General features: G+C 44.6%; 1 protein-coding gene across 1 annotated transcript; it reads right to left on the bottom strand.

Moving 5' to 3' along the window:
* Positions 1-207: 207 nt before the first annotated feature.
* On the bottom strand, positions 208-11,625 carry LOC140128581 (uncharacterized). The gene is made up of 5 exons (XM_072150279.1): positions 11,569-11,625; positions 8,678-9,070; positions 5,946-6,293; positions 4,565-4,930; positions 208-320 (listed from the first exon to the last, which is right to left on the bottom strand). Exons 1-5 carry the CDS (start codon positions 11,603-11,605, stop codon positions 208-210), a joined length of 1,257 nt encoding a protein of 418 aa, XP_072006380.1. The 5' UTR covers positions 11,606-11,625.
* Between the last annotated feature and the right edge of the window lie 3,177 nt (positions 11,626-14,802).

The raw sequence follows: 14,802 nt of genomic DNA, 5'->3' as shown, positions 1-14,802 counted from the left end.
TTGGCCCAATTAGGAGAGATGTTTGGTGAGCTATTGGCTCACTGAGGGGAGCCGACTCCGATAGTTCACGCGAAAGAGCTCTTTGTTCTGATTCGTTCGTGAATGACCCATCATTATTCTGCTGTGGTTGAGATACAGAAGATGCCAGAATGTGGGTCCTTGATTGGATGATCTATGAACTATTGTCCAGGTTCTGGATCATACATTTCAATACCAGATCTTCACCAGTATAAAAAGAGCGAGAGAGAAGAAGAACTTTACACTGAGGTAATAGGCAAAAATAACAGCTGATGGATCTAGATGTGACTCCGTCTCATCCTCTGTAAAAGATAAAAATAAGGAGAGAGTCATTACTGTGTGGCTGTGATTTCCTAAAATACGACATTTTTATTTTATTTTTACTAAATGAAAAAAAAATTCTCTTAATTCAGTTTTTTGTGTGCTACTATTTTTTTACCACATTTTTAATATAAAGGTGGGTGTAATTTCTTAGATGGGTGCTCTTAGAATATACAGTATACTCGACGATCAAAGCATCCAAGAAATAGAAACAATGAAAAATTTACAAAACTATTTCCTAATTTTTAAAGAAGTTTCAGAACAAATTAAAGGACACCTACCGCCAGATTACTGCTGGTAGAGTGTCCCAATTAGGCTGCTCGTTCGGTCTAGGGGATGTGGGGGGCTGCTTTTTACACATTTTCTTGCATCTTTAGTAACAAAATAATCAATTTGTAAAACGGTCACATGGCACTCGAGTGCCTCTTGGCTTCCCCGGCTAATTTATGCACCCCCCCCCCCCCCCCCCCCCGCTGCTGGCCTTTTTCTGCTGCCGGTCAAGGAACTTGGAAAGAGTACACCCCACTCTCTCTATGGCCCGGCCCTCCAACATAATCGGCCGGATCGGAAGTCCCCGGCCAGGGGCAGGAGGCACCTTGCAGCAGAGGGCGTGCATAAATTAAAAGCAGGGGAAGCCGAGAGGCACTCAGGTGCTGTCTGCCTGAGCACCTCCTGCTGTTTTACAAAGTTATTATTTCATTAATAAAGATGCAAGAAAATTTGTTAAACATAGAAATATATTTCTATAGGGGTTTGCAAGTTCTATTTATTAGAATTCCCCCTAAAGTTCCCCATTTGTAAGAGCTGTACCCCTCAAGCTATTACAAATGGTTTTTCATAAGCTTGTTAACCCTTTAAACCAAACCTGTCACCACAATAAGCCCCCACAGCCCACAAACAGTCCCTTCTTCTGTAATATGTACATCCCCTGGAGGTGCTTTTAGCATATTTCTAGGTTGCAGCATGAATGAAAACTCTGTTTTTATTCTTTTGTTGGAAACAATCAGGACACCCCACCTCCTGCAGTCTGGCAACCCCACCTCCTTCAGTCAGGCAACCCCGCCTCCTGCAGTCTGGCAACCCCACCTCCTTCAGTCAGGCAACCCCGCCTCCTGCAGTCAGGCAACCCCACCTCCTGCAGTCCGGCAACCGCACCTCCTGCAGTTAGACAACCCCTCCCCATGCAGTCAGGCAACCCCGCCTCCGGCAGTCAGGAAATTACAGCTCCTGCAGTCAGGTACTCTCACCTCCTGCAGTCAGGGAAGCCCACCTCCTGCAGTCAGGAAATCTCAGCTCCTGCAGTCAGGCACTCTCACCTCCTGCAGTCTGCAAAGCCCACCTCCTGCACTCAGTAAATCACAGCTCCTGCAGTCAGGCACTTTCACCTCCTGCAGTCAGGGAAGCCCACCTCCTGCAGTCAGGAAATCTCAGCTCCTGCAGTCAGGCACTCTCACCTCCTGCAGTCTGGGAAGCCCACCTCCTGTACTTAGTAAATCACAGCTCCTGCAGTCAGGCACTCTCACCTCCTGCAGTCAGGGAAGCCCACCTCCTGCAGTCAGGAAATCTCAGCTCCTGCGGTCAGGCACTCTCACCGCCTGCAGTCAGGCGTGTCTGGTTTGTGTTTTACCCTTTTATGTGTTGCATGGGAATGTTATAATATATAGGGCGTTTAGGGGACTAAATCAGCACCCACTGAACCCCGTGCAGAGTGGATGGGGGGGGGGGGGGGTCTAGGGAAGAGGTTAGGAATGCCTTATAGATGCTGTGGTTATGACTGTGGCACCTAAGGGGTTAAACAGCCTAGATCAAGACTATAGCAATCCCAGCTGTTAGTGCAGAGGCCCAATGTAGAGCCCTGGCTCTGGCAATCAAACAACTTTAACCCCTTACAGCCAATGTTTTTTTTTTTACATTTTGTGTTTTAATTTTCCACTCCCCACATTCAAAACTCTATAACTTTTTTAGTTTTTCCATTAAAGGAGCTGTGTGATGACCTGTTTTCTGCATTAATTGCACTTCCTAGTGACGGTATTTAATATTCCAGGCCCTGTACTGGGAAGTGGGAAAAAAGTTCCGAGTGCAGTGAAAATGGTGAAAAAATGCTTTTGCACCAATTTTTTTTGTTTCTTTTTGGCTTCCACTGCACACCCCAAATTACATTTCTACCTTATTCTTTGGTCGGTGCGATCACAAGGAATTTTGTAGGTTTTATTGTGTTTTAATACATTTAACCCTTTCAGGACCTTGCCCTTTTTTGTTTTTTTCATTTTCATTTTTCACTCCCCATGATCAAAAATCCATAACTTTTTTATTTTTCCATGTCCAGAGCTGTGTGACAACTTGTTTTCTGCGTAACAAATTACACTTCATAGAGATGGTATTTATTATTCCATGCCATGTACTGGGAAGCGGGAAAAAAATTCCAAATACTGTGAAATTGGTAAAAAAACGCATTTGTGCCGTTTTCTTGTGGGCTTGGATCTTACTGATTTCACTGTGCGCCCCAAATGACATGTCTACTTTATTCATTGGGTCAGTGCAATTACGGGGATACCAAATTTACATAGGTTTTATAATGTTTTCATACATTTAAAAAAATTAAAACCTCCTGTACAAAAATTTTTTGGGGGATTTTGCCATCTTCTGGCGCTAATAACTTTTTTATTCTTTGGTGTTTGGAGCTGTGGGGGTGTAGTTTTTTGCGGATTTTGATGACGTTTACAATGTTATCAATTTTAGGACTGTTCGACCTAGTGATCACTTTTTATAGAATTTTTATATTTTTTTTTAAATGACAAAAAAGTGCCTTTTTCGACTTTGGGCGCGATTTTCCGTTACGGGATGAAACACAGTGAAAAAAACATTATCATATTTTGATAGATCGGGCATTTTTGGACGCCGTGATACTTGATGTGTTTATGATTTTTACTGTTTATTTATATTTATATCAGTTCTAGGGAAAGGGGGGTTTTTTATTATAATTTTTTTTTTTAACTTTTTTTTTTAATTATTTTTACTATTTTTCAGTCTCCCTAGGGTACTTCAACCCTAGGGTGTCTGTACGATCCTATCATATACTGCCATACTACAGTATAGCAGTAAATGTGTATTTTACTCCTCATGCATTACAATGTGCTGATGCCGATCACGGGGAGCGGCGGTCCTCGAAAAGATGGTGCTGGCACCGATCGCGGGTGTTACCGGTAAGCCTTTGCTGCAAAATGCAGCAAAGACTTACCGGCTATGGAGAGGGCTCAGCGCGTGAGCCCTCTCCATGCACCCGCGGCCGGTTAAAAAAAATTTAAACCTTATGTACCAAAAAATTCCTTATTTCGCCATCTTCTGGTGCTAATAACTTTTCACGCTTTGGTGTACGGAGCTGCGGGTGGTGCCATTTTTTTGCGAGATGAGATGATGTTTTCATTGCTACCATTTGGGGTATTCTATTGTCTTTTGATCACTTTTTATAAAATTTTTATTTGCTGCACTATAAAAAAAAGGAGTAAAAGTGGCGTTTCAGACATTTCGGTGTATTTTCTGTTAAGGAATGAAACAATGGGAATAACTGCTATTATATTTTTATAGAGCAGACATTTTGGATTGCGGCGATAGCTAAGATGTTTATGATTTTTACTGTTTATTTTTATATCAATTCTAAGAAAGGGTGGTTATTTTATATTTTTGGGGTTTTTTTTACATTATTTATGAAAATATATGGCAGTATATGGGGATTTTACTGATAATTTACTGTAATGTGACATTGGCACTTTGTAACAAATAGCCAAAAACATACAGCCTCAGGTCTTACAAAGACCCAAGGCTGTCATGCAGACAGATTGTCGCTCCCTGATGACGTCTCGAGGAGCAGCGATCTGAGCCGCTATGGTGGAAACCACACGCTACTTGTTTTTCATGCCGACTCAATTGAAGGGTTAACAGGGTTAGCAGGTGTTACTGGTGAGTGGAATATGCAGCAAACACCTACCTTCAGCCGACATGAGACATACTAATACTTGGGTATTAAAATCTTTACTAAATTATAGTTGCCGTAGATTTCATCATCAACATTGTCAGAAAATGGTGATAAATGTGACAAAGGCCGGTGGCCCCACCTTGCCGTCTCCTCACCAGAATTGGAAGCTTTGTCAATAAATCTCTGGTTGCACAAACAGTTTTCTACAGCAAATTACAGAAATAAGTTTCCTCCATTGAGCTGTTACGTTACCTGTCACCGTTAGTCTGGTCCCTTCTCCATATTGAATTATTTTTTCATGGTAAATACTTCCCGTACAAGGTCGGATCATCACAAAGCAGTAATACATGGAGGCGTCTGACATCTCCAGTCCTTGTATGTGGAGCTCCGCTGCTCGTATTATTCCCGTTCTTCCTCTATAATTGGGATGGACCATTTCTTTGTAGGGGTGGTAGACATATGGACCACTTATGTTACCCGCTCTCCAGTAAATATCTACCCCCAGAACATCGCTCTCCTTGTATGGACTGTAGAAGCAGCTTAGTGTCACTGACTCTCCTCTATGTCCTGTGATGTTGTACGACTGTGTGACCGTGAATGGTGCGGAGGATGGAGGACCTAGAGAAATACCAATACTTCTGATTAGACCAGAATTACAAGATACATCATTACATATACATCACATTTTACATTTCCATTGATAAATCTTTTATACATAAAATCCTCCAAAACCTCTACAGAAGGTAGAGACCATATAGAGCTACAAAATGAGGTATAAAGAGATGACTGTTCATGTGGGGTCACTTCAACCTTCCGAAATGACATGGGTCTTAAGAATATGTGTCCCCTCTTTAGAGTCCACAAGAAGAAAGTGAAGGTTCCAGAGAGGACATCACAGTTTCTTGACTTCCTTATCATCGAGTCAATTTGGTGAGAACAAAACCTACAGTTTGTACAAAAAAAATACAAAAAAATTCCAAGATTTTGACCTGTTTTCCAAGAGGCACTGACAAATATTAGGGAATATTTTGTTGGTATTTGATCTGAGAACCAATCTGCTGATGTAGTCTGCATTTTAGATTTCCCCAGTGCTTATTTTCTCCTAAGAAAAACAAGAGCAGATTTTCTCCTAAGAAAAAACAAGAGTGGGGGGGGGGGTCTCTAAATTCAATGCACCGTTGTGTCAAATTGCTCCAAAAGCAACAATTATGTTACGATGTGGGTTATAGATATCCAGGACACACACACAGCAGATCAATTGCCACAGGTTCTGCAGAAGGGGTCTACAGTACTAAAATAATGGAGGGAAATCTCACCCATACTCAAAACCTGTCCTGGTCTGACAGGTACATCAGGCACACTGTCACTAGAGGGGGGAGGGGTAAGTGGGTTTCATCCTTTGTCGGCTGCAATTCCAAAACTCATTTAAATTCTAGTTTACTAGGAACCAGGGCCGCATCTAGACAAAGTGGGTCCCTGGGCAGATGCCCACTTTGCCTACTCATAACGCCGGCCCTGCTAAGACCTTCAGTGAACTCTGATGGAAAATCAGCTGCAGAGTTCTCCTGCTGAAATCTGACCTGTAACAGGACAAGTGTCTCAATGTTATTTTTAATTTCACAGCATACTTTACCTGCGATGGTCAGTTCTGTGCCGTATCTGCTTTCTATATATCGTCCACTACTGTAGGTCACACGACAACAATAATGGGATTGTGCGCTGCTCTCTACGCGGTGTATACGGAGAGAGACGTCCTCAGGGGCATTCACCAGCGAATATTGAGGATCATCTCCTATGATGTCCGGTGCTGGGGGCCACGTGGAAATCTTGTAACTATTATAGATGCATAAATTATTATCTCCACTATACCAGGACACCTCTATAACCTTCTCCTGGGGCTTCAGTGGGTGGTGACAGGGGACGACCATCTCTTCTCCTGGGACAGCGATCAGCTTCTCCACCTGAGATAATGATTTCCCATCTAGAGACAGAAACATTTTAACTTTTCAATATTTCTTTCATTTCAATGAATTTTGTATAGGAGGAGAGGTCAAATTATGGATGGCAGGTGTGTGTGACTGAGGTGGCTGGATCTCTATGCCGGGGACATTGGGGGAACATTTACTACGGAAAGGAAATGTGGGCACTAACAGTGCGGTTTACAGAGTTTATATATATAACAATACCGTATTTAATAAGAAGGTAAATTTCACAAAAAAACATTAATACCATATTTAAAACTTAATGGAGGTCATTTACTAAGGTACCCAATTCGCGTTTTCCCGCCGTGTTACCCGAATATTTCCGATTTGTGCCGATTTCCCCTGTATTGCCCCGGGATTTTGGCGCACGCGATCGAATTGTGGCGCATCGGCGCCGGCATGCACGCGACGGAAATTGGGGGGCGTGGCCGAGCGAAAACCCGGCGGATTCGGAAAAACCGCTGCATTTAAAACAATAAAAGTGTCGCTTGGGACGCGCTTAGCTTCACTTGGTCCGGCTCGGTGAATTTCAGGGCATTCGGATGCTTTTCAGCGCAGCATCGCCACCTGGTGGACGGCGGAGGAACTACCTTGAGTAATCCAGGCTGGACCCGAATCCAGCGCAGAGAACGCGCCGCTGGATTGCGAACGGACCGGGTAAGTAAATCTGCCCCATAGGGCACAAATCGGAAATATTCGGGTAACACGTCGGGAAAACGCGAATCGGGCCCTTAGTAAATGACCTCCTATGTAACCGGGTGGTATGGGCGATCATAAGAAATTACCCCCAGCTTATACAAATATCAATGACTGAAAATTTGAACAGCAAATAGATCAGATACATATCTTTATTACATCTTTAAGGACATAATTACAACAAAGCCAACAGTAAAAAGCTAATCAAATGATAAAGGGTTGTGTTACAATAGATGTTATCCATTACCCTATCCTCCGGGTATAATGCTCAATATTCTTATGAAAAGCATAGACCTGGAATATTAGGCATAGGGGTAAGCATAAGGAAATACATTGGTTATACCATACCAAGCAAGTGGACACCACACCATACAGCCCCGACGTGTCTCGCAATAGCACTTCCTCTGGGGGAGTGTCTGGCCCCTGTTATTCGCCTCCTTTTTAAGTGAACCTCAGGCAATGGCTGCACATATTCTATAACCTGCGACAGATGTAATGGCGGTAGCGTACTGTGTGACGAGAGCAAACCAGGAAGTATGCTAGTGCGCTTGCCCCAGAATGAAGTCTTGAGATATTAGTCGCCCATCTTGTATTTTGATCTAGACAGTAGATGGCGCCCAGAGGTGATCAGGCTCTGTAGGCCACATGCAATCTTTCTCTGTAAAGATGAATCAGTCAGAACATAGAAGGACATCATTGTGATTCTGTCACATTACTGGATAACAGGTTAGGGAAGTTTGGTAAGATCGTTCTCTGGAACAGTGACTAATGATGTATTGATGGAGTAGAGCATCGACATTTTTAAACTTTTGTGGACTTTTCGGTTATTGTGGGAGTGTGCCCGGTCAGTGGTTCCTCTGGTTTTTAACCCCTACTTCCCAGGTATAGATTTTGGTGAAAGAACAGGTTAGGGAAGTCTAAATCCTTGTGACCGGTTCCCTTTAAGAAGATATTCTGATTTCAAGGCACAAATTAGGGAGCATTGGTTTTGTGATACACAATGGGGCTTATTTACTAAGGGTCCGCGGATCGCATTTCAGTCGGACTGTTCATGGTATTCAGGATTTGCGCCGCTGGGATTTAGAAGGGGATTGTGTCACACGCTATTGGATTTTGGCGCAGCGGCACCGGCTTTTACGCAACAGAAATCGGGGGGTGGGCCGTCGGACGATCCGACTGATTCGGACTGAGTGCAGGATTTAAAAATAAAATTGTGTCACAACCAATGCACTTACGTGCACCAGGAAGAAGATGGTGAACTCTGTCAGACCTGAGCGGGGAAGTGACATATGCAGGATATCGGGCGCAGGATCCTAGTGAATCTTCGGACAATGCACTTTCAGGAACACCTCTGGCTGACACGTTCTTCATTGTGTGGTATTCACCGATGCCCAGACAAATCTCACATGTGATGACTATACGGCCACTGTGGGGGTCATTTATTATTGGGTTTCCACCAGTTTTTTGGCAGCCACTTGTAATTGCCTTCTCCTACTCTTCTTTGGTGCAATTTGTGTTGAACACCTAGACCCTAAGTCTACCAAGTTCTGTTGCTCCTTCATGAATGTGGGGTCATCAATGTGGGGACACTTTTGGGGGCCAGTCTGGATGTGTTTTCTATCCCCATGTGCCATCCAGGATTTCTTTGAACCTGCTCTCCTAGAAATACATCACAATAAACTTTTACCTGCAAAAGTGAGAGAGGTCCCATGTGTGTCATACCAGTTGAAAGCTTTGGAGTCAGGTTGATGTAGACGGACTCCACAGCAGAAGGTGACTCCATCTGTAGCTTTCAGTCCTCGGATTGTGATAGATCCCGTCCGGTTCTCAGGATTATTCACCACAGAGATCCGGTCTTTATACTCATCATCTACAATATTCCCAGAAGCGTCAGTGATACTTTTCCTGTTAAAGACGCAGTAACCTTTTTCTCCTCCCGCCCAAGTTACTATAATCTGTGACTTCCCTCTGTATTGGTCAGGATATGTGTAAGAACACGGGATGGTGACCGATTCTCCTTCCTTCACGTAGAGAACTTTTGGTTGGTAACTACAGAAGTTATTAGATGTCCAGCAGATCCCTGGAATGTAATAATTGTCACTATTTTATCTAAACATAAAATAAATGAAAGACAATGATATAGGGTCACATTTACTCAGACCAGTGCAGAGTGTACTATGTGCAGTGTCCTGTATAGTCTGTAGGGTGTCACCCCCCCATCCTCATAGACTGTAAGCTCTTGTGTCCCCCCTCATCCTCATAGACTGTAAGCTCTTGTGTCTCCCTCTCATCTTCATAGACTGTAAGCTCTTGTGCCAAACCCTCATCCTCATAGACCAGTGATGGCGAACCTTTTGGAGACAGAGTGCCCAAGATACAACCAAAATCTACTTGTATGTCGCAAAGTGCCAACATGACAATTTAAACAGTAACTTATTGATCCCTACTGTATCACAGGTTTTAATCATATTGGTGTCCTTAGTTCACCAATACAATAGAAAGATGGAGAAATTTGGATTGTAGATTTCCTCCAGGGTCCCCTGAAGAGGAAGAATCAGGGGACCCAGAGCAGGAGCTCAAATGACAATTCATCTCTATCCAGCCCTTCCCACTCCTCCTGTACTCCTGGCAGCCAAGGATGTTGCTTTTAAATAGTGCTGAGAATGGTTTGTCCTGGGCTGTATTGGATCACAGGAGAAAGCCTTGAGTCCTAGCTGGCAAACTCTGTGTTGGGATGAAGGCCTGGGTGCCCACAGAAAGGGCTCCGAGTGCCACCTCTGGCACCGGTGCCATAGGTTCGCCACCACTGTCATAGACTGTAAGCTCTTGTGTCACCCCCTCATCCTCATAGACTGTAAGCTCTTGTGTCACTCCCTCATCCTCATAGACTGTAAGCTTGTGTCACCTCCTCATCCTCATAGACTGTAAGCTCTTGTGTCACCCCCTCATCCTCATAAACTGTAAGCTCTTGTGTCACCCCCTCATCCTCATAGACTGTAAGCTCTTGTGTCACCCCCTCATCCTCATAGACTGTAAGCTCTTGTGTCTCCCCCCCATCCTCATAGACTGTAAACTCTTGTGTCACCCCCTCATCCTCATAGATTGTAAGCTCTTGTGTCACTCCCTCATCGTCATAGACTGTAAGCTCTTGTGTCACCCCCTCATCCTCATAGACTGTAATCTCTTGTGTCATCCCCTCATCCTCATAGACTGTAAGCTCTTGTGTCCCCCCTCATCCTCATAGACTGTAATCTCTTGTGTCATCCCCTCATCCTCATAGACTGTAACCTCTTGTGTCACCCCCTCATCCTCATAGATTGTAAGCTCTTGTGTCCCCCCTCATCCTCATAGACTGTAAGCTCTTGTATCACCCCCTCATCCTCATAGACTGTAAGCTCTTGTGTCACCCCCTCATCCTCATAGACTGTAAGCTCTTGTGTCCCCCTCATCCTCATATACTGTAAGCTCTTGTATCCCCCCCTCATCCTCATAGACTGTAATCTCTTGTGTCATCCCCTCATCCTCATAGACTGTAAGCTCTTGTGTCACCCCCTCATCCTCATAGACTGTAATCTCTTGTGTCATCCCCTCATCCTCATAGACTGTAAGCTCTTGTGTCACCCCCTCATCCTCATAGACTGTAAGCTCTTGTGTCACCCCCTCATCCTCATAGACTGTAATCTCTTGTGTCATCCCCTCATCCTCATAGACTGTAAGATCTTGTGTCCCCCCTCATCCTCATAGACTGTAAGCTCTTGTGTCCCCCCTCATCCTCATAGACTGTAAGCTCTTGTGTCCCCCCTCATCCTCATAGACTGTAAGCTCTTGTGTCACCACCCTCATCGTCATAGACTGTAAGCTCTTGTGTCCCCCCCCATCCTCATAGACTGTAAGCTCTTGTGTCACCCCCTTATCCTCATAGACTGTAAGCTCTTGTGCCCCCCTCATCCTCATAGACTGTAAGCTCTTGTGTCACCCCCTCATCCTCATAGACTGTAAGCTCTTGTGTCACCCCCTCATCCTCATATACTGTAAGCTCTTGTGTCACCCCCTTATCCTCATAGACTGTAAGCTCTTGTGTCCCCCCCTCATCCTCATAGACTGTAAGCTCTTGTGTTGTGATCAGGGCCCTCATTCCTATTGTTCCATATGACTGTTTGTACTGTGTAATGTAATATTATACGTGTAGATGTCCCCCTGATTTGTAAAGCTACGGAATTTGATAGTGCTATATAAATAAGGATTATTATTACATTAATATTCCCTAGTTTATCATCCCAAACAGCCCTCTCATGGTCATTTTATATACAGCCCCTTTTACCCCCTATGGATTCCTTATGTATAGCCTTATGTGGGCCCCCCCAGCAGCCCTGGGCCCCCCGCACTTGCCTAGATAAGCCTATTGCTGACGCCGGCCCTGATCCTGACGTCCATGACTTCTGCTCATGTAGCAAAGCACTGGACATATATAATCATATATAATCATATAAGAGGATAACGTACGTGTAGATCAGATGGGGCAGATCCTTTGGGTTCCTGAGACGTATAAAATGAGAAGGTCCCAGGTGATCGTCTTACCATGGAGACAGCAGACGAGGAGGATGGAAAGTCTCATCGTAGATGTTGGATCCGGGATGATCTGGACAATGTTAATCTGCAGGAAGCTTCTTCTATGTATATATCAGTATATTTCTACAGAAAGAGGAAGAGGAAGTCTTGTAGGTTCCTGGAAATCAGATAATAAGTCACAGATTTCACTGTATGTATTTTTGTATTAGAATTTGTGACTTTCCGATTTACTAAAATCTACCCGTCAGACCCCCTGCCTGTGGGGACATGAGGAAGGCTCGGTGTACATTACTGCCCTGTGTTTTACCACATCTTTATGCCTCCAAATCTTTATATGACGACATCTTGCCAGGAATTAGGTTTAACTTCCATTTTTTCCCACATATTGTACCGTATGCTACACATTATCCATGACCCAAGACTATTTTATGACCCAAGCATCCTGGCCTGGTCTAGGAACAAGTAGAGAAGTTTCACAGAAAATCTTCCAACATTGCACAAGTCCGGCTGTTGCATCACAGTAAGCTGATCTTTCCAGACAGGACTAATCCACCTGAGCTGGATGACTTATACACAACCACTGGGGGATAGTGCAGCGATTGATTACTTATACCTGTCACCCGAGTGAAGTTGGCCCCCCCACCTTGTTCAAATCAAACAAAATTAGTGTCAAACGTTTGTGCTACGTTTGTGCTGGTTTGTGCACCAGAAATTTCCGTTTCTGCCGCTATCGTTTTTAAGATATTAATGAAAGTTTCCAGAGGTCATCAGTGGTCAACATTGCCCAAGTCTAACAAAACTGGTGCCGAACAATTCTGCTACATTTGTTCTGCTCAAATTTTTGTTTGTGCTGCTTTTGTTTTGAATATATGAACAAAAAAATAAAGGTCAAAAGTTCAACCAGCCTCCCTACATTAACGAATCAAACAAAACTGGTGTCATACGTTAATGCTATGTTTGTGCTGGTTTGTGCTGCTATCATTTTTAATATATTCATACTTTTTTTTCAGAGGTCATCAGAGTTCATTCCTTCCAAAGTACAATGGGGCAAATTTACTTACCCGGCCCATTCGCGATCCAGCGGCGCGTTCTCTGCTCTGGATTCGGGTCCGGCCGGGATTTAAGAAGGTAGTTCCTCCGCCGTCCACCAGGTGGCGCTGCTGCGCTGAAATTCATTTCATCGCGCCGGAATGCACCACCTCGGACCAGGTGAAGGTAAGCGCTTCGCAAGCGACACTTTTTCGGTTTTTAAATGCGGCGGTTTTTCCGAATACGTCGGGTTTTCGTTCGGCCACGCCCCCCGATTTCCGTCGCGCGCATGCCGGCGCCGATGCGCCACAATCCGATCGCGTGCGCCACAATCCCGGGGCAATTCAGGTACAATCGGCGCAAATCGGAAATATTCGGGTAACACGTCGGGAAAAAGCGATTCGGGCCCATAGTAAATGACCCCCAATGTGTTTGCTAGCTCCCCCTGGTGATCAAACCAGGGAAGTGTCACTAGGTTTGTTTTTTATCAGTTCATCCTAAACACCTATACCTATGTAAATACCTGAACATACCTTAAAAATGATAGCGGCACAAACAAAAATTTTTGCTGCACAAACCAGCAAAAACGTAGCACTAACATTTGACACACATTTTTTTGATTCTGTTAATGTGGGGGGGGGGGGGCTGCTTGAACTTTTGACCTTTAATCTTTTGTTCATATATTCAAAACAAAAGCAGCACAAACAAAAATTTTAGCAAAAACCAGCACAAATGTAGCAGAATTCTTCGGCACCAGTTTTGTTTGATTTGGGCAAAGTGGGGGGGGCTGGTTGACCTCTAATGACCTCTGGAAACTTTCATTAATATCTGAAAAAATGATAGCGGCACAAGCGAAAATTTCTGCTGCACAAATCAACACAAACATAGCACAAACGTTTGACACCAATTCTGTTTGATTTGAACAAGCTGGGGGGGGGGCAACTTCACTCAGGTCTGCCTGTCAGGGACAAAACAGTGATTGCATCGTTCTCTGGAGCAGTGCATAGTTAGGGAAAGAAGAGAAGCGCCGGGGCAGCCACATAAGTGACAGTGTCTGGATGGGAGGTGGTGGACTCACTGAACCACCGCAAGTGATGACGTTAGCTGACACCTGCGAGCAAAGTCTAAGCAGCACCCGTTATTCACCAGAGCCCGTCAAAAAGCTGGTTGGACTTGCTGTTGTGGGATACCACCCGGTTGATCCAGAGGCATGACTTCCTCGTGATAGTGGCCGAGGCGAGGTACACAGACGGCAGGCAGAATCAGAGTCGTAGTGAGGCAAGAGGTCAGGACCGACGGCACTGGATTGCATGACGTAGCAGAAGGTCAAGACAGGCGGCAGAGATTCGAGGTCAGAAACAAAGCAGAGGTCACAACAGATAGATCACAATAGTCTTAATATAACATTTTCTCTCAGGCAACAGGGCACAAAGATCCGTCACGCTGGCCCATTAAATTTCACAGAGCCGGTGAGAGCCCTAAGGGGCTATGGTTGCATCCAATTGTGCATCAAGAGGCAAATTCTCACAGCTGTCTATTATGTCAAGGACCTTCCAAAACTTTTGGGTTAATGGTAATTTTACAATGTTTTCTGATTACACAGCATTCCATGTACGGAAGCTTCCATATATTCAAAACGACACATTTCAGGAAAATACTATTCCCTTCCTTGTGTCCTATATTGTTTTTTCAATATTCAGGTAACATCTAATAAGTGGGAGTGCGAACCTGTAAAAGAAAACCCAGATAAGTGAGAATTAATGGGGCAGATTTATTTACCCGGTCCATTCACGATCCAGCGGCGCGTTCTCTGCACTGGATTCAGGTCCGGACGGGATTCATTAAGGTAGTTCCTCCGCCGTCCACCAGGTGGCGCTGCTGCGCTGAAAAGCATCGGAACGCACTGGAGTTCACCGAGCCGGGCTGAGTGAAGGTAAGTGCAAGCTCCGCGACAGATTTTTTTTTAAATGCGGCGGTTTTCCCGAATCCGTCGGGTTTTCGTTTGGCCACGCCCCCCGATTTCCCCCCGATGCGCCACAATTCGATCGCGTCCGCCAAAATCCCGGGGCAATTCAGGGGAAAACTGCACAAATCGGAAATATTCGGGTAACACGTCGGGAAAACGCGAATCAGGCCCTTAGTAAATGACCCCCAATGTGTCCTAATATTGAGGGAGAACGGAGTCCAAAGAATGGACGGATCCAGCAGCCGCTC

This window comes from Engystomops pustulosus, chromosome 4 (genome assembly GCF_040894005.1).
Source record: "Engystomops pustulosus chromosome 4, aEngPut4.maternal, whole genome shotgun sequence".
Classification (NCBI taxonomy): domain Eukaryota; kingdom Metazoa; phylum Chordata; class Amphibia; order Anura; family Leptodactylidae; genus Engystomops; species Engystomops pustulosus.
The sequence above is the reverse complement of the archived record's forward strand: the minus strand, read 5'-3'. Positions and strand labels throughout refer to the sequence as shown.

Excerpts from the sequence above, each read along its gene's own strand:
- LOC140128581 (XM_072150279.1), bottom strand. The coding sequence starts at position 11,605 with ATGAGACTTTCCATCCTCCTCGTCTGCTGTCTCCATG. Across the intron at positions 9,071-11,568 it reads CCTCGTCTGCTGTCTCCATG|GGATCTGCTGGACATCTAAT; the intron begins GTAAGACGATCA and ends ATTACATTCCAG. Across the intron at positions 6,294-8,677 it reads GACCTCTCTCACTTTTGCAG|ATGGGAAATCATTATCTCAG; the intron begins GTAAAAGTTTAT and ends TTCTGTCTCTAG.